The following is a 17,540-nucleotide window of genomic DNA, read 5'->3' as shown; positions in this document are numbered from 1 at the left end:
GAATCACAAGCAAAGCAAGCAAGCAGGCAAGGCATCCTCACATCTGTACTACCACCACACCTTTGTAATATGATACCACTCGACTCAAGCTACATACATCGAGGTCTGCATCGCTACAGTGACCCGCTCAGTCGTCTCCCCAGTCATCATCAGCCGGAGCCCTCTTCCTCGCTGCAGTATCCTCCATCTCCTCCTCCGCATCCCTGTCCTTGGCTTTGCTGAAGACATTGTTCATCAGCTCGTCGTCCCTCTCCTTGGCCGTCATCATCCTCTGCGTCGGGGCCTTTGCCAACGAAGAGACTGTCGTCTCCGGAGGAGGTGCTTGAGAGAGCGGTGTCATGCCAATCGGGTGGAGATCGATATGAGGCAGCTCTGACATCTTGACTGGGGCGCGCTCGCTCCACCATTCTGACGCCGAGACGACAGGCGTCTCAACATCGCGGGTGGCAGGGAACACGTCATCTTGGAAGAAATCTTTCCTCTTCCTCTCGACCTTCCAACTGACGATCTGAATCTCTTGCGTCCGCGAAAGTCGGTAGCTCAGGCCGACTTCTACTGCCTTCACGTCGCAGTAGCGCTTCGGAAGGAAGCTGATACCCAGCTGAGGCGTCGAGTGCTGGAAGGCTGGCAAGGCCTTGAAGAGGGGAGCAGCTACTCCAAATTTGGGCTTGGGAGGGTCTAACGAAACCTGCAGGACAGAGATCGATCTCTCCCCCTTTGACCAGAGGTAGAGGAGTTGCGCATCGGCGTCGTAGTGGGGGAAGAGGATTGCTGGGCTCGTGTCGAGTGCTAATCTGCCCTTTTCTGAGATGGTAATCGAATCTGGTCCTCGAGACAGCTTGAAAAGCTTCACTTGCCTGGTAGAGCCAGCCATGTGGCCGACGGTGACCAGGTGCTCTTCGTCGATCCAACAGATCTTGAACGGCCGAGAGGAGTCGTGCGCTGCAATCTCGGCTTGGACCTGTGTCCGCGGATCCCATAGGACCAATCTTCGGTCAGAGCGTGCGAAGGCGATGAGAGATCCATCGAGAGACCACTCCGCTTCTGCTACACCGGCCGCCAGCTCAGAGAGGATCTTGGCCTCTGCAGCAGCAGTGTCCAGAATCGCTAGGCCATCGGCGCCGGCTACGACGAGGACGTCAGAGGCAATAGGATTGAACGAGACTTTGCAACCTCTCCCAAGATCTGGCAGCGGCAGCGTGAAAGTTGGACTGCTGACAATTGTCTGCGAGTACTCGTCTGTCGGCTTGCTGACTGCTTGACCAGCCTGGAGTCGAGGCGCCTCAGGAAGGAGCCACATCTTGAGCCCGTCCTCGCCGATGGTAGCTACTCGTCGAGGATTGAAGATGTCTGCCTCAAAGTCAGCGATGTTGTTGGCTGTCTCGACCCAGCTGATCGCCTGAGCTTCGGGAAGTCGGCCTTCTCGCATTACCTGATGGAAGGCCAGGCGACCGCCGGCTCCAGAGAGAGGATAGAGAAGATGTAACGGGGTGACCAGAAAGGCCCGCGCAGAAGGAGAAGTGGAAGTGTCGAAAGCGGGTATCGAGGAGAAGGCGGGCAGAAGAGGAGTAGACCCTGTCAGTGTGGTTCTAGACCAGCTCGACGTTGACGGCGTCCCAAGAGGCTTCGAAGAGACGGTCTTCGTAGGCGTGGCAATTGGTTGTGTTGAGCTAGCAGGAGGACTTCTTGATGCTTCAGTATTCGAGGCAAGCCGTGTCGGCGGTGGCAGACTGGAAGGTTTCACTGATGTCGCTGCCGGAGCTTCGGGTCGTGATGTAGCCTCTTGGGCCGCTGCGGGCACTTCCGATGTCGCTATAGTAGGATCTCCGCTTGACACGTTAGAGTTGGGACCGTTCGTAGGCGGGGCTGATGCCGCTGCCTGTACTTCAGAGCGTCCGTTCGGCAGGGCATCATTAGACTGATCCGCTCTGCGGCCCGTCTCTCCAGCGGACGGAGGGCCTGCAGAGGGGATACCATGCTGACTGCCTCTCACTGCTATCCACTCACTCCTCCGTGCGGGATCCACGCTGACCTTTCGAAGCTGCCCGTCGTGTCCTTCTAGCCACTGTTGCGGCTCCAACGCTGGCGCGCCGGCCGCTGTATCTGGGTAGAGATGCGGATGGAAATCGATGAGTTGTCTCTGGGGGATTTCAATGCGTACAGGAACCACCTCGCCGCTCGAGCTGAGGACGTAGAGACGGTTGATCTCGGCTTGCATGACGTCTAGACCCGTAGGGGGGAGTAAGGCAGCGTTGCCAAAGGTCGTCCGAGGTGGCAGGGGAAAGGCGCCTTGTGGGAATTTCTGATTGTCGTCGAGCTCGATCCATCGCAGCGTCACGTCACCCTTTGACCCGAGAAAGACGAGGTTTCGGTCATAATCTACCGTAAGCGTTAGTGGGTGGGATGCGGTGTCGAGGGTGATGACTTGGAGCGAGCGGGAGAGGTCACTAGCCGCGTAGACCCGTAGCTCGCGTTGGCGCGAAGGGTTCAGAGTAGATGCCAAGACATACTTCGAGGTCACCGCTAGCCTCATTGGCTTGGGGACACCAAAGGGGGCTGGAGTGGAGGACAAGGCCGCCTTGTCTGGCTGTCGGGGATCGTACAGCTTGACAGTACCATCCGCCAGGGCAGCATAGACCTTCTTTCCATCGGTGCTCCACGCCAGGTCATGAACAAATTTACCTCCAGCCTTTGACCCCACCTCGACCTTGATACTCAGACTTGGCTCTTCGATTTCGCCCTTCTGCATGCTCCAGACACAAATGACAGCGCTTGAAGGAGCAGCCGTGAGCAGCAAGCGAGCATGAGGGTGCCATCGTACCAGCACTGGCCCATTAGCCTCCGGATGCTTCCGCTCCTTATCTGCAGCAGGTAGTGCGGAAGCGTCTGATCGGCTCAGCAATGAGATGGTCCCATCTTCCCTGCCTACTGCAACGTGCCCGCCAGTGAAGGGCGCAGCTTCTAGATCCGCCGCACTCGCTGGCAGGTTGACTGTCTCGACTTTGTTCCCATATTTGCCCGCATGATCATCACCGACTTTGAGAATGACCAGTGTACCCGGTGTTGTTCCACGGGCGATGACCAGAGAGTCTTCGACGAGTGCAATGGCTCTGCCCGCTTCGGAAGGAGCGACTGGGACCTCGGAGTAGCTCGGCAGAGGCTTAGCCGCCAGATTGCGCCATGGCGACAGAGCTGCAAAGCGCGAGGCCATGAAGGGGGGACAGTAAAGGCGAGAGGGGTCTACCAGCTACAGCGACGAAGTTGGCAGACGACGACAGACCAATCAGCGCAAAGGACGAGTAGAGGAGGATGAGGCTCGGCGGTGTGCGGTGTGCGGTGGTGGGTAGGGCCTTGTCTCCAGCAGGGTGCCACTTCCGCCGCGTGCCAGAAGCGAGGCGCCAGGCGACGCACACCGCCCAGCCGCCACGCCAGACGCAGGAGCCAACAAGCCACTGCCGCCGGGAGCAGCGGACCACGAAACGTCAAGAGCAGCCGGCGTCGAGGGCCAATGGTGGACCCTCACCTTTACTTTCCACATTGACCATACCGCGACTTGTACCTGTCCTCCTCCTCCTCAGAGCCCTCTTCAGCGTCATCGGATCTGGCCTCGCGATTGCTCTGATAGGAGGCGAGCGGCCAGTCGCGCTCTATACCCCCTCCTTCCCTTCCCTCCCTCTGAAGATGGCCGATACGAGCAGCGATGGCACTCTAACAGCCAGAGGCGGCAGCCATCCTCTGCGGCCCTCTTCCCCGTCTAGCCGATACCAGCTTCCGGCATCTACTCAGTATACCCAAACGCAACACGATGCCTCGAGGCACATACCTACGTTACACACGCCTACTTCCTCGTCCTCTTCTCCAACCCCTTCGGCCGCACCTGAGACTCGCTCTCATCCAGAAGCAGCGGAAATGCCACGGCAGCCCACATCGTCTGCCTCTTCGCTCACAAGTAATTATTCCCAATCCAGCTACTTGCAATATCAACCTCGCAGCCCTACTTCCCCTCAGTCAACGCCGATGCCATCGGATGCCTTCTACTACAGCACAAGCCGAAGGTCAAGCGTATCCCCGGCCGCCTCTCGTAGACCTAGCGCTAGAGATCTCCACGCACGCTCTGCCTCGCAGACCGAAGAACCAAGTGGTAGCAGACGCCATGCAGGCTCTGCCGCGCCCCTTCATCTCGCTGACGCTGCCAGTGGATTCTTTGAACCTCACTACTACCCAGCCGGGCAGTCAGGAGCACCAATGGCATCCAGCTCTGCCGCTTCCCCGTCTCCTCTCATGAGACGCCGGCCGTCGCTGACAACACCACGTACCCATGCCCTTGAGTTGATCAACGCATCAACGTCGTCAAGAACGCGCTCAGCAACCAGACTCTCCGACCGCAACTTCCAAGGGCGGGATGTCGAAATTCCCGATCGGGACCCAAGCTCCTCGAATACAGTGCCCAGAGGCGAGGTGCCAGTCTCGCCATCTGTAGCTCCTGCAGCTCTCAACTCACCCGTAAGTAGCCGGCTCGGGTACGGTATACCAGAAGAATTGCAATCGCCGACAAAGAAGAAGAGCAACAGCCTCATGGCATTGCCTGAGGTGCCTCGCCGCAACAGTAGCGTGTCACACAAAGGGCCCTCACACGAGCGACCGATGGATAGCAGTAATGCTCCTCCAATCACCTCCCCTCTACGGAGTCCTCTGCCCCTGACGAATCGTACACCTCTACCACAGCCTCCGATGTCTGTACCACGATCTTCCTCGGACTCTTCAGATTACGGATCAGACGCCGACCTTACGGAGAACCTTGATATAGGCGGCGACGCCGAACATGTTGCCTCGCAAGAGCAATCCTCCAGTCTAGAAGACAGAGGCCTATCGCAAGCCCTTCAGCTAGGACTCGGCCCTCCAACTCTCCAGAGACCGCAGAGACACGAAGCGGGCAGTGTTAGCGGTGTCAAATCTTCTGCAGCCGCAGCCGACCATGGTGCTGAGATGTCCACGGCTGATGATCCCAGGAGTCTCGTATTAGACAGCGCCCGATCGGCTCCGACAGAAGTGTCTCCTGATCGCGACGTTCCGGACCGTGGTCCAGCTCCTGTGCCAGAAGAGACCGCTCAGGAAGAACCCGTCCTCACAGGCCCTCCGTTACCGATGCCGATAAAATACGTCGAAGGTACGGCCCTTTCCTCCGAAACGGAATCTAGCGACGCCAGTCATTACAGTTCCTCGCCAATGCCTGCTACAGGCGAGTCAATAACCGAGAGCGAGGCAGCTTTGGAAGCAGCTTTGCTCAAGGCTGCTGAAGCCGAGGATCCGAACCGACCACGAACGCTAAAGGAGGCGCGAGAGCTGGCAAAGGCTCGCGCAAAGGCGCGCCAGATGTCGGAAGCCGGTGAGATGCGGCAACGATCTACGGACACCAAGCATACCATCGCTACCTCCGTATCCCGCATCTCAGAGCAGGATCAGGCCAGGGTGACTCCCACCTCTATCACTGGCAGTAATCTCCACACACAGAGCGGTGATGATGCGGATGAAGCACAGGCTGCTCCAAGTACATCTGCGGACTTCCCCGCTGCAGATGCCCGCACTCCTGATGCTTTGGCCGACCAGATCCGGACTATGGACGATCTCCAGGCAGCGGTGGGCGATGTCTTGCAAAGCATGAGCTTCGGCAGCGACCCACCTGACGCAGCTCAGCCTATGGTTGGCGGTAGGCAGCATGAAAGCGTAGCCTCCGAATTATTACCTCTGAAAATGAGCTCCAGAAGTGGCCATCCCTCTAGGGAAGCGATGCCCAGCGGTGTGGGCAATGAGGATGACGAAGCTGCGCCACGCTCCAGCATCGGATCTTCCATTTCTTCGCCACATGGATATGTCACTCCCGCTCAACAGATGATGGAGCTGCCGACTTTCGACTCTGTTGGAACTATCCAAGCTGCAGCAGACTCGAACGATCAAGCCGTCCTCTCAGAGGAAAAACAAGAGCCGAAAGAAGTACTTCGTACGCCTTCGACCCCTTCGGTCAAGCGTCATCCGTCCGACCAGGAAGACGTCGCTTCGACCAGTGGTTTCGCGACTCCCATGATGCCCTCATCTCAACCTGCTCCGAATGAGTTGCGACAGAAAGCAAGTAGCTATTTTCCCGCCGCCTCTCCTGCTTCTGCTTCAAACAATGCCTCGTATCCCCTTGCGCCTCTTGTGCAAAAGCGATCCTCAAGCCAGCAGATCAATGCTACAACCAAATTGGGCATTCCAGGTCGAACGATTCCGATGCCCGCCGCATTCAACGCTGCCGCTATCTACTCCGACAGGAGGAAATTGCCGCCTTGGGAGCGGGCCAGAGGCTATGCGCAATGCGTCAACGACCTGTCGAACATGTCCAGTGGCCTGACTCTCTGGATGGAAGCCGCCCAAAGGCGGCCTGTAGTGTCTGGCCCAGCTATGAAGAGAGCTACTGAGCTGACTGGTACCCAAGGTGGTCAGGTGGGACTGTTCGCACGGTATCCTAGCGAGCTTGGTGCCAACGGTCCCCACCCACGAGATGCCTCAGGTGCCAGTGCTCGATCCGACATGACGTTCCCTATGCGCGGAGACGGAGGCAAGGCGAGAGACGTGACAGACATGCCCCTTGATCGTACCCCTGCTGATGCTATGCCAGGAGCCGTGCCTTCTAATATACCCTATCCAGCTCTGGCCCGCAATCAGCCCCTCATGCAAGATGCAACGTCTCAAGACTCGAACAGCGCTGCGTCTGCCAAAACCATTTGGTCTCAGCCATCATATGTTGCGCCTCCGTCTGCATATACTAGCAGAGCGGACCTTCGACAGCAGACGTCTACAACTCCATCAGACTACTCTTCCCACAGCATCTCATCATCGGGATCATCAGGTCGGACAGGCTTCTTTGCGTTGGGCCGGCGCAATTCGAAGCGCGGTCCTCATCCTGGGCCGATTGGTATGCTGACAGCGAGTGGCTCTACAGCCTCTGTCACTGGTCCAAGATTGCCTCGGACGGGCGGCGGTGGAACGACGGCGGCCTTGGGACGAGTGATCGGGTACCCAGGCAGCTCAGCTGCGGACACCTCGCCATTGAGCATCAGTAGCCCCACTTCTGCTGCGCCCCGCATGTTGGACAACGCCTTGCCGATCTCGCCACCAAGCTCAACATACACTGGCGCATCTCAGGTGCCTATGTATCCAGGAAGTGCACAAGGCCGGACCACGGAGCCGGGCCCCATGGGGCCTCGGACTCAAGCACTGCGAAGCGCTGTGAGCACGAGAAGCTTCAGCAACGGCAGCATCAGCTCCCAAGCACAGCAACAGCCGACTTGGCAACAGGCTCCTCCTGCATCCCAACGACGGTTGGAGCAAGTTGAGCCGGTAGAGTTCACAAGAGCGCTGCGTTCCCTGAGAGATGTTCTGCCTGACGCCGACGAGGAAATCCTCCGAGGCTACCTCCGCAGAGCGGGCGGGAGGGACGAAGTCAAAGCCATCGGAGACTATCTCAGTGACCAACGAGCCGGTCGTTTGAGGGCTTGAGCTCTAGAGAGGGCGGAACTGTTGTCAAACTTGTGGCTCACTAGAGCATTGTATTGCGCTGATCTGATTCTGCACTACTCGTTATCTGCTGTTCGCTACGTTCGTTGTCTCTTTGTCACAGCATCCATTGTAAGGAATCGCCTCTACGCATTGTGCACTCTACATCTGGCCTGCGCCTAGAACTGGAGACTGGAGTGACCGGCCAGCCCCGCGCCCCCGCGCTCTGGGTGCGCCACGCCACTTTTCTCCGGACCTCGTTGCCTTCGATGGCCCTCTACTCCGCTCGGGGCAGACGCCTGACGACCCTGAACCACATCCCCCCCGCTTGCTCCTCTCCCTTTGCCGACCAGACTAGTACATAGATCACTCTACTCTTCTCTATCCTTTGAGCACTACCGAGCCGATACTCATCCTTCAGTACATCACACCTCGTCGTGTCAGACGGACTTGCAAACTTCTTCCGGATCTCAACATCAGGAACGGACAGCTGCCCTCGGTCAAAACCCCGGCTTCTTCAGTCTCCTTCCCTTCTTCTTCTCCTCTCTCCTTCTTCTCCTCTCTTCCGGAGCCCACTTTACCTCACCACCGACTCGTGTCTTCTTGATCTTCTATCGATATGAGCGCAAACGGAGCAGCTGCCAGTAGTGGTCTGCCCAGGATCTTGATTCCCGGTGGAGCTGGCTACATTGGAAGTCATGTGGTTCTCTCTGTCCTGCTCACCCGCAGGTACAGGGTCACTGGTGAGTCAGATTGCCATACAGATGCTGCCTTGTGAAGCATGCAGCGCGAGTCTTGTATGCTACGCGTCGACGCATTCTGTTCTGGGAGCTTCGCCACGAGCATAGAGACGGCCGAACGAAGGGCTCCAAGCGCCTAAGGCTGGGTACAGTTCTGACACATTCTGCCCTATTCTCCGCTGCCAGTGATCGACAATTACCACAACTCCTTCCCCACTGCCATTGAGCGGGTAGAGAAGATCGCGCTGGACGAGCTGCCAGCCGATGCTACTGCCGAGCAAAGAGAGGCTTGCAAGGTGGACGTCATCAAGGGTGACCTGCGAGACCGAGACGTCTTCTCCAAGGCTTTCGCAAAGTACTCGGGAAGCGATGCCATCTACGCTACCATCCTCGTGGCCGCCCTCAAGGCTGTCGGAGAGTCCGGAGAAATCCCAATCGAGTGAGTCCGGAGAGGTTGCGAAGGCGCAGGTAGCCCTTTTGACTCATTGCTCACCTGCTTACGCTCACCTGTGACTTTGCTCCAGCTACTATGATGTTAACATTGGTGGTCTCGTCAACCTCCTTCGCGCCATGAGGGAGTCTGGCTCTACCCGTCTCGTCTACTCGTCTTCTGCAACCGTCTACGGAACTCCAGAGGTGATTCCCATTCCCGAGACCTCCCCCCTACAAGCTGAGAGCGTGTATGGAAGGACCAAGCAGATGAGCGAGATCATCATCAAGGACATTTGTGATGCTTACCCGGACTTCCGGGCTATCAGTCTTCGCTACTTCAAGTGAGTACCTGCCGACATCTCTCCTTGACCCGAAAGCGGCAGCGGCGCCGTCAGCACATCGCCCGCAAAGTATCCCGTGACTGCCGGGCCCCAGGTCTTGAACCCCGAAGGTCCGGGAGGGACAATGAAGCGGGCGGAAGAATGGCTTCTCTCCGAGGGAAGAAGCGGAAGAACCGTTAAAGGCGGCAATTGCTTGCTAGATAGCAACTTCTGCCGCACAGCCTTTGCTTTAGCGACTCATGGCAGTGGACGTGCTGATCTGACGACTGTCTTTCTTTCATTGCCCCCCCGTAGCCCTGCTGGAGCTCACCCCTCTGGACTCATCGGTGAAGACCCTCGAGGCAAGCCCGGAAATCTTCTGCCTCTGCTCTCGCAGATGGCTGTCGGAAAGTACCGCGAGCCTGGACTGAAGGTCTTCGGCAACAACTACCCAACTCCGGATGGAAGTAAGTCACAGCGTGCTTGCGAGCGGACAATACTACCTCTGACCGGCATCTGACGCACTGTACTTCACACTCCCCTTCAGCTTGTGTTCGAGACTACATCCACGTCATGGACCTTTCTGGAGGTCACGTGAATGCTCTTGATGCCCTGGACAACGATGCTCGTTTCCAGAATCTCCCTTCTGCGGGCAAGTACCGAGCGTACAACCTTGGCAAGGGCAAGGGCATGAGTGTGTTGCAGATGATCGAGGCCATGAAGAAGGTCACTGGGTGAGTTGTACCGCCAAAGCTGGTAGAAGGGCTCCCCAGAAGTAGCTGACCATCTCTTCTTCTCTTCACCACAGCTACGGCTACCCCTACGAGATTGTCGGTCGCCGAGCTGGAGACGTGCCGGACCTTACCGCCGACCCTGCCTTGGCAGAGAAGGAGCTGGGCTTCAAGGCAAAGTATTCGCTCGACGAGATGTCTCGTGATCTGTGGAACTGGCAGAGCAACAACCCCGAGGGCTACGGCGGTCAATAGATGTAGAATGGTTCACCGGGTTGCAAGAGAGAGACGAGTGAAGGGAACATCCGGGTAGACTGTATCTGGGCCATATCCTCTGGCCCGCCGCCATTCTCTTCGACGCAGGAACAATCTTCACTGTGCCTCTCTTTCGAATCCTCCGTGTTCCTTCTAATACTATTTGCCTTTGCCGCACGGTCGTCTGTCATCATCGTTGCATTCCAGTGTGGACTCTCCGGAGAAGTTGGGTGCAGCGCGTCCAGATGCCGTTCCGACCCCGCGTTGCCCGGTGCGGAAGCGAGGCGAGTGCAGGTCGCCGTCTGATGTGTGGACCCCAGACACCAGCTTCGCGCTCTGGCTCCTCTTGACCATCTTCCTACGGCGCTAGCATCGTAGCTTTCGTAGCTTTCTCTTCCGTAAGCCCTTCACACATCTTCACGATCCTCGCCATGGATCAGACGTCCGATCGCAGGTTGCGCATAGCCTTCATCCACCCTGATCTGGGTATTGGTACGTTCCCTCTTGCTCGGTGGAAGTGGACAGCACTTCGAGCTGTGCTGCGATGATGTATCCCGTTCCATGGTCTGACCTTCCTTCACCTCTCATCTGCTCTTCTGCTTGCCAATGAACCTGCTCTCGCGGCTCATATAGGCGGTGCTGAGAGACTCATTGTAGATGCGGCAGTAGGACTGCAGAGGCGGGGTCATGAAGTGGAGATCTTCACTTCTTACCATGATCCGAAGCATTGCTTTGAGCCGACGAGGGACGGTGAGTACTGACTGAAGGTATCTGTAGATCCCAGAAAGTGATATAGCAGGAGGTTTCTCATGCTGACCGCTCTTCCTTCCCATTGATGCGATGGTAGGCACCCTGCTGGTGCATCACATGAAGACACTGTTTCCCCGCTCAATAGCGGGCAGCTTCCACTCCATTTGCGCCATCATTCAGCAGCTCTCTCTCGTTCTACAGCTTCTCTTCTCACTCTTGATTTTTCAATCTCCTGGTACCTTCCCACGATGGACCTATAGCCTCCTCAGCAGCTGCCCGCCCGTTGCGTCCTTCGATGTGGTATTCATGGACCAGCAGGCGTTTGGAGTTCCTTGGATCAAGCTTCTCGGAGGGACGAGGGTCGTCTTCTACTGCCACTTTCCCGACAAGGATATCAGTAACAGTATAGCCAAGCAGCGTGCGATTGCTCGTGGACAATCTGGACCTAGCGCGATCAGGAAGCTTTATAGGCTGCCGCTGGACCTCATCGAGGAGGCGACCATGGGTGAGCGACATCTCGGTGAAGCAGTGACTTAAGTAGGTTCGAAGTCAGGCTGACGTATCTCTCCCCCTCTACAGACTACTCGGATAAGATCTGCGTCAACTCAGAGTTCACTCAGAAGCACTTTGTCAAATCGTTCTTCCGTCTACGGAGAAACCCTCGGGTGCTGTACCCCGGCATCGACACATCGACCTACGATGCCGACAAGGTGACGGCGGTCTTGAGGAAATTCAAAGGAGAGATTGGCGAGTCTTCGGCTGTCCAGAAGGCCGTTGAGGAGGTGGTGACTGCGAGCGATCGTCCAACATTGATTTCCATCAACCGCTTCGAAGCCAAGAAGAACGTAGGTCTAGCCCTGCAGGCCTTTGCCGGGGCTCAGAAGGAGCTCGCAGGTCAAGGCGTCGACATTAGCTCGCATCGGCTGGTCATTGCAGGTGGCTACGACAGGAGGGTACAGGATAACATTGCCACCTTGAGCGAGCTGCAGAAGCAGGCCACGCAACTGGGACTCTCGCACACTACCCTCTTCTTCACTACTCAACCAGGTCAGAAGGACCCAGACCTCGCAGGCCTCAAGTCTGTCAGCGTGATCTTCCTCCCAAGCCTTCCAGGTGCGCTGCTGAACACCCTCCTGCTGAACCCCTCTGTACAAGCCCTCTTGTACACTCCCACCGATGAGCACTTTGGCATCGTGCCCCTCGAAGCAATGGCCTGCGGTCTCCCCGTCCTGGCGACCAACACTGGCGGACCCATGGAGAGCATCGTAGATGCCGTCTGGGACTCCACCTCAAGCAGCTTCACCAACCTCGAGACGGGAACAGGTCTACTCCGCCATCCCTCTGCAACCGTCTGGACCGGGGCTCTTGTGTGTCTCCTCTCTGCGCCTGCTACAGATCGTGCCAAGATGGGGGAAACGGCAAAGAGTAGAGTCAAGGAACGATTCTCTCTCGAGGCCATGACTTCTGCGCTGGAAAAGGTCTTGACTGAAGCCGAGGCAAAGGGGACTGTGAGAGGAGATGAGGGCTTCTACCAGATGGCCAGCTTCGTTGGAGCGCTCGTGGTGATGATGTCTGCGTGAGTAGCCAGTGATGTGATGTAGGGCACAGAAGACATGCGCTCAAGCCGTGACGAACAAACACACTGAACTCGACTTGTTTTTTGCATTTGCAGATGGATCTATATGCGCTACAAGTACGGGCCGTCCCTACGAGGCTGATGCGCCCAATGGCGACTGGAGGAGAAGTGATCGAGGCGAGGGACGGGGAGCGCTGCAGGTCAAGAGGAGTGAGAGGGAGATGCGGCTCCACCCGCTACGGATGTTTCGTCGCCGTGTTCCATGCATGCTCTCCTATCTCAACATGTGCTGCAATGCATCAGATCACACAAGTACCATAGGCTCAGGCTCTGTCAGATTTGTCAACGAGAAAGGTAGTCTGACTCACTTCAGTGCAAGCAGCGGCAGACACACAAGGGTAAGATCAAGGGATAATATCATTGGCTGAACTTGCAGCGGCCGTCCGCATCGGCGGCAAGAAAGTAGAATGCCTCGCACGCTCAGAAAATACAAGGGAGGAAAATCGGGGGCGAGCGAGCGAGCGAGCGAGCAAGCAAGCAAGACGTGGACGGGAAGCGTAGAGTGCAGAGACGGACCTTGTTGAGTAGAAAAGAGGCAGGGCGTAAGATACGAGAAGAGATGGAGCTGGACAAGATGATGATGACGAGCGGGTGAGAAAGGGAAAGCAGATAGAGTCCATGTGGGGGGAGAGGGGGAGGGAAAAGAAGGGGAAGAAACGTGAAGGGGGAGAAATGTGATTTCCTTCTTCTACTGGCCGTCTGTGGTCAGGATCCGTCGTCTAGTTCTCAGAGTCTTGCAGCCTCTTCTTGAGCAAGCTGGCAGAGTCGATGCCGAGACTGCGGTCGTCCAGACTTCTCCTCTCATTGTAGCTTGAACCAGAAGTGCTGGGGTTGGTCCATGTGTCAGTCTGGAAAGTGCCGCACCCATTGGCTCCTGAGAGCGAGGACAGGAAGTCGACGTTGCTTTCAGTGCTGGAAGAGGGAATGGGCAGGATACCAGCCTGGATGAGAGTGATACCGCTGTAGAGCATTTGCAGCTCATTTGGCAGAGAGAGAATCTGCGTAGTCGAGTTCATCACCTTGCCCGACCAGAAGATCGAACCGCCAGACCATGCGTATCCGGCCAGCTGGATGTTGGTCCACTGCTGAGTCCAGCTATCACTGTACACACCGTTGATCGAAGACCACTCGGTGATGAGCATAGGGACAGGGTAGCCAACAGCGCCCTGGATAATGTCGCACGCATTGTCCTTCATGTACGATTCCGAATTGTTCTGGGGAGTGAACCAACCCGGGTATGGGTGGTCTTCGTAACCAAGGTAGTTCGGGTTCTTGCCTGTTGCGAAGCTTCGCCAGTGGTTGGCAGGAGTACCAGAACCACTCCAGAATCCGTGGTGGAAGAGCATGGGAATCTCAGCCTCGAGACAGATCTGGTAAGCCGTCTCGTAGTAGTTCTCCAAAGTGTCCCAGTTGGCCGATGCCTCCGAAGAAGAGAAGCTGTAGTGACTTGGTCGGGGCTCATTGACAACACCGATGGAACTGACAGTGGAGGCATACTCGCTGGCTTTGATGTAGGCAATGGTGGCATTGAGAGTCTGGTATGACAGTTGTTGATTGGTGTCCGTGAACCACTCGACCTTGGAAGTATTGTGGCCGGAGGCTTGATCACCATTTTGGGATCCTGGCATACCGTGCAGGTCAATGGAAGCGTACATGCCACGAGCATTGAGCCAGCCCAGCATCTTTGTCAGCTGATCTGTCTGACCAGACATGGCGAGATAGGGCTCTCCAGACGCAGCAGGGATGAAGGCCCAGTATCCAACGGGGATGCGGACGTGGTTCATGCCGGCGGACTTGAAGGTGTCGAGCTCCTCCTCGGTAATCCAGGAGTTCCAGTGCTCTGTCAGAACGCTGGCAGCGTCGCTGCCAAGGTTCTCGGTCAGAGTCCACTCATCCCAAGCGTCGGAGCCACCGGTTTGAACCATCCAGTCCTCGTCCATCCATCTCTCGATGACAAGCCAGTTGCCCAGCGAGACACCGTACATCTTGTTGTTAGAGTCAGTCAGGTTCCACTTTGCGAGCGTTGTGGGGGCCGTGCTAGTAGCTGCTGCAGCTGCGCCCGAGCTGGTGGCTGTACCGGTAGAGCCACTGCTGGAACCACTGCTAGAGCTGCCACCGCTGCCTGCCCTATCCGAACCTGAGGTATCACTAGAGCTGTTGTCATTGGACATCGACAGTCCGACACCGAGACCAACACCGAGAGCAATGGCGAGCACAATGGCACCACCTACAAGACCGGCAAGGAGCTTGTGGCGAGCAAGCCAGCTGCCACCACCAGCGCCCTGTTAGGTGGGGTGAAAGTACAGCGCATATAAGGGGTAGCAGAGGGCGGCATGAGGGCAGGCATGGGGTGAAAAGGAGGGAGTGGAGCGATGGTCGGTCAGCATATCGTCACAGAGACAGTACGTCGCTTGGTGATGCCATCAATATCACGGCTGACTCACAGCGAACTTCTCCTGCTGGTAAGCACCCTCCTCTGGTGTCTGTGTTCCATCCGAGTTAGAGTGGCGCTTGACCATTCTGACGGGGCAGTATTAGATGTGTATGAAACTTGCAACGATTGCGAGAGCAGAAATGCAACAGTAACGACGGGTAGGTCACTAAAGCTACAGAAAGATGAAGGGAGTAAAGAGGGAGGAGGGGAGGAGGACGAGCGTGGCAACGAGGTTGGGGGGTGAGGGAGAGAGGGAACCAAGCAGTAGAAGTAGGTAAGGTGAGGAGAGAAGGGAGAGAATGAGGAATGCCAAGAGTGACGGCAAAAGATAGAGGCAAGGTGAGAAGTGGGGAAATAAAACCGACGGTAGATGAAGAGTCGGAGGTAGGACAGCGGCGGAGGTAGGCGTGAGGGAGCAGTGGTAGGTAAGAGTGTGTGTGTGTGAGTGTGTGTCCAGCGGGTCCCCCCGTGCGCCTTCAGTCAAAGTAGAATTCCACAGCGCGCCACACCAGCAGCAGCCTGGGCGAAGTGGATGTATCCCCTGAGGTGCCTCTGCCCTTGCGGGTGCGGAAACATTGTTTTGAGGAGATGGCCTCCTCTGCTCTTGCACCTCTGTCGCTTCTGTCCGTCGGGGATTCCTCGCCTAAAGGGGGCCGTAGGGGAGCACTGGTGGTGCCGAATGCCAGGCCTACGTCGGGGCTCCTTGGCCCTCGTCGGCGGCTGGATCTGAACCTCGTCTCGCCAAGGCCAAGCCAACGGGCCGCGCTGAGTCAGGGTCTTGGTCGCAGTCTACCAGTGTTCAAGGGCGGGCGTGTGTGCCTGTGTGTATTTGATGCAGAGGCGCAGGCGTGCATCCCTTGGCCCACGCCTCGCTCCCCTGACTCAGGCATGGCAAGGCGGGATGCGAAAGCCAGCCCTCCCCCAATCACACCCACCCCTGTCGGCCCCTTTACCCGACGACGGGACAGGCCGGACCCCCACCACCCACCAACCCCTTGGATCAAGGTACATCGTCTTCCATGTCAATGCCAAATCAACACAACGACGGGAGTAGCTGATGACCTAGATGACCTGAATTGAGTGACACAGACCATCGCATGGGTAAGGCCTTTTCCTCTCGCTTGCGTCTTCGGCTACGGTTTCACCGTTCCTGTGATGGCTATAGATTGCCTTGGTGTGATCGGTAGTGCCTCTTCCCCTCCATTCCAGACGGTGTGATGAGGCGTCCAAGGTGGGAAAAATGCCGCGACCCCTTCCTTCGGACTGCACCACCTTCACGCTTTCGCCAAGTGCATCGAAGGACCCACGACGCTGCGCGCCTCTTTCGAGAACATCTATTGCCCGAATGCTTCTCTTGACTTTGCACAAACACTGCCATCACACTTGTGCAGCCAATGTCATGACATATGCACCCGCAATCAGCAGCGGCACTCAACAGCCGTGGATGATGTCCGCTGCCCTCCAACGCCTCGGATTCGCGAGGCTCTTTCTTGGGCTGTGATTCCCGCCCACATCGCCGACGCGTCCTTTGGCCAATGCGAAAAAAAAAAGCTCACACTCTACTGCAGTCCGCCCTTCGAACGCCAAGAGAATCCCCTGACTGCCTAGCCTTCTGAGACGCAAGCTGTGCATACATGCCAGAAGTGGCCCAAAATGAGGCTCACTATCCTGTCGAAGAATCTCCCAGGCCAATCAGAAGAGCAGTTCCTGCATGAGTTCCACACTGTTCACGCACAGCAGACGGGCGCAACCGCTGCTAATACGGGAATCCTGCACGAGTATATTCAGGGCTTTGCACCTGCTCTGCGTCGGGAGAGGCCCGACCTCCGCCTGCCCTTGCCCAAAGGTCCTGTAGAAATGTTCAGCTCCGCCCAATTGACCTGGCCTTCTACCGGTGTGATGCGGGGCCTTTTCGGGTCCAGCGTGTATCAGAACGAGGCTGGCGCACACGTCTTTGCCGAGCCGAATCGAGTGTACGTCACCGACAATCTCGAGGAAGAGGACATTCAGGTCAGGCAATCAGGTCAGGTCCGGCTACTGTGTCTGCTGTCCCCAGCTTCTGATGAAGCATTCCGTGCCAGCTGGGATAAGCACCGGGACTTGGTACGCTCGCTGCCTATTCAGCCGAAGCTGTACCAGCGACACCTCTCGCTGTGTCTGACACGGGGGGAGACTGCAAGTCTCTTCAAGAACACCCCTTTCGACATCGGACACGGCAACATCATCGATGGCGGACTGGAAGAGTTCCTCTTTGACTCTGTTGATGAGCTAGGATCGTTCCTCGCCGTCTCGTTTGAGAAGCTGCGAGAGTCCTACAGCAGCTTTGTCAAGCAGGACGCGAGTTCAGCATACGTGTTTGATCAGAAGATGGTATATGCTAGTCGACAGCGAGGCATCTATCAGCTCGTCGTGGGCGCCGTGGTGGGCACAGTCTTCTCTCTCAAGGGCTCTCTGGGCATCTGAAAGCTTGTATTTTCCTGTTTCGATGTTGTCTCTCTTATTACTGATAATACAAGGGTCACAGGCTGTCATTGAATGTCCATGGCGTATGGCGCAGGTTCAACACATTGAGAGTGGAGAGCCGCCGACGCCCAACAAGCTGACTCAGTGAGTCCACTTCGAGGTAGTCCGCTCTGAAGAAGGCATCCGAGGCTCGATGGGGTCTGTCAAGTTCTGGTCAGGCTGATGAGGGGCACACGCTTGAGACAG

The 17,540-nt window shown here is 56.9% G+C and overlaps 7 protein-coding genes across 7 annotated transcripts; 5 read left to right on the top strand and 2 right to left on the bottom strand.

Moving 5' to 3' along the window:
* Positions 1 to 30: 30 nt before the first annotated feature.
* On the bottom strand, positions 31 to 3,330 carry BCV69DRAFT_279634 (DUF1900-domain-containing protein). Its single transcript, XM_025491322.1, has one exon. It carries the CDS (start codon positions 3,209 to 3,211, stop codon positions 128 to 130), a length of 3,084 nt encoding a protein of 1,027 aa, XP_025350867.1. The 5' UTR covers positions 3,212 to 3,330; the 3' UTR covers positions 31 to 127.
* A 205-nt stretch (positions 3,331 to 3,535) lies between these two features.
* Positions 3,536 to 7,696, top strand: BCV69DRAFT_309581 (hypothetical protein). The gene has a single exon (XM_025494724.1). It carries the CDS (start codon positions 3,682 to 3,684, stop codon positions 7,534 to 7,536), a length of 3,855 nt encoding a protein of 1,284 aa, XP_025350866.1. The 5' UTR covers positions 3,536 to 3,681; the 3' UTR covers positions 7,537 to 7,696.
* A 201-nt stretch (positions 7,697 to 7,897) lies between these two features.
* On the top strand, positions 7,898 to 10,154 carry BCV69DRAFT_279633 (UDP-glucose 4-epimerase). The gene is made up of 6 exons (XM_025491321.1): positions 7,898 to 8,276; positions 8,460 to 8,712; positions 8,798 to 9,046; positions 9,341 to 9,492; positions 9,573 to 9,759; positions 9,834 to 10,154. Exons 1-6 carry the CDS (start codon positions 8,153 to 8,155, stop codon positions 10,009 to 10,011), a joined length of 1,143 nt encoding a protein of 380 aa, XP_025350865.1. The 5' UTR covers positions 7,898 to 8,152; the 3' UTR covers positions 10,012 to 10,154.
* Positions 10,155 to 10,343: 189 nt separating this feature from the next.
* Positions 10,344 to 12,548, top strand: BCV69DRAFT_279631 (UDP-Glycosyltransferase/glycogen phosphorylase). Its single transcript, XM_025491320.1, has 5 exons — positions 10,344 to 10,503; positions 10,645 to 10,761; positions 10,859 to 11,266; positions 11,341 to 12,337; positions 12,434 to 12,548. Exons 1-5 carry the CDS (start codon positions 10,443 to 10,445, stop codon positions 12,477 to 12,479), a joined length of 1,629 nt encoding a protein of 542 aa, XP_025350864.1. The 5' UTR covers positions 10,344 to 10,442; the 3' UTR covers positions 12,480 to 12,548.
* A 232-nt stretch (positions 12,549 to 12,780) lies between these two features.
* BCV69DRAFT_254363 (glycoside hydrolase) lies at positions 12,781 to 14,875 on the bottom strand. The gene has a single exon (XM_025490555.1). It carries the CDS (start codon positions 14,566 to 14,568, stop codon positions 13,117 to 13,119), a length of 1,452 nt encoding a protein of 483 aa, XP_025350863.1. The 5' UTR covers positions 14,569 to 14,875; the 3' UTR covers positions 12,781 to 13,116.
* On the top strand, positions 14,686 to 15,247 carry BCV69DRAFT_7898 (hypothetical protein). The gene has a single exon (XM_025495532.1). The coding sequence runs from the start codon at positions 14,770 to 14,772 to the stop codon at positions 15,073 to 15,075; it is 306 nt and encodes a 101-aa protein (XP_025350862.1). The 5' UTR covers positions 14,686 to 14,769; the 3' UTR covers positions 15,076 to 15,247.
* An 811-nt stretch (positions 15,248 to 16,058) lies between these two features.
* On the top strand, positions 16,059 to 17,360 carry BCV69DRAFT_279629 (hypothetical protein). The gene has a single exon (XM_025491319.1). It carries the CDS (start codon positions 16,485 to 16,487, stop codon positions 17,292 to 17,294), a length of 810 nt encoding a protein of 269 aa, XP_025350861.1. The 5' UTR covers positions 16,059 to 16,484; the 3' UTR covers positions 17,295 to 17,360.
* The last annotated feature ends 180 nt before the right edge of the window (positions 17,361 to 17,540 follow it).

Source organism: Pseudomicrostroma glucosiphilum, assembly GCF_003144135.1.
Source record: "Pseudomicrostroma glucosiphilum strain MCA 4718 unplaced genomic scaffold BCV69scaffold_1, whole genome shotgun sequence".
In the NCBI taxonomy this organism is placed as follows: Eukaryota; Fungi; Basidiomycota; class Exobasidiomycetes; order Microstromatales; family Microstromataceae; genus Microstroma; species Microstroma glucosiphilum.
This window is presented reverse-complemented; position numbering and strand designations above follow the sequence as displayed.

Coding starts and splice junctions, on each gene's coding strand:
- BCV69DRAFT_7898 (XM_025495532.1), top strand. CDS start 14,770: ATGGTCGGTCAGCATATCGTCACAGAGACAGTACGTCGCTTGGTGATG.
- BCV69DRAFT_254363 (XM_025490555.1), bottom strand. CDS start 14,568: ATGTCCAATGACAACAGCTCTAGTGATACCTCAGGTTCGGATAGGGCA.
- BCV69DRAFT_279631 (XM_025491320.1), top strand. CDS start 10,443: ATGGATCAGACGTCCGATCGCAGGTTGCGCATAGCCTTCATCCACCCT. Junction 10,504..10,644: donor CCACCCTGATCTGGGTATTG/GTACGTTCCCTC, acceptor CGGCTCATATAG/GCGGTGCTGAGAGACTCATT. Junction 11,267..11,340: donor CATCGAGGAGGCGACCATGG/GTGAGCGACATC, acceptor CCCCCTCTACAG/ACTACTCGGATAAGATCTGC.
- BCV69DRAFT_279634 (XM_025491322.1), bottom strand. CDS start 3,211: ATGGCCTCGCGCTTTGCAGCTCTGTCGCCATGGCGCAATCTGGCGGCT.
- BCV69DRAFT_279629 (XM_025491319.1), top strand. CDS start 16,485: ATGAGGCTCACTATCCTGTCGAAGAATCTCCCAGGCCAATCAGAAGAG.
- BCV69DRAFT_279633 (XM_025491321.1), top strand. CDS start 8,153: ATGAGCGCAAACGGAGCAGCTGCCAGTAGTGGTCTGCCCAGGATCTTG. Junction 8,713..8,797: donor TCCGGAGAAATCCCAATCGA/GTGAGTCCGGAG, acceptor ACTTTGCTCCAG/CTACTATGATGTTAACATTG. Junction 9,493..9,572: donor CTACCCAACTCCGGATGGAA/GTAAGTCACAGC, acceptor ACTCCCCTTCAG/CTTGTGTTCGAGACTACATC.
- BCV69DRAFT_309581 (XM_025494724.1), top strand. CDS start 3,682: ATGGCCGATACGAGCAGCGATGGCACTCTAACAGCCAGAGGCGGCAGC.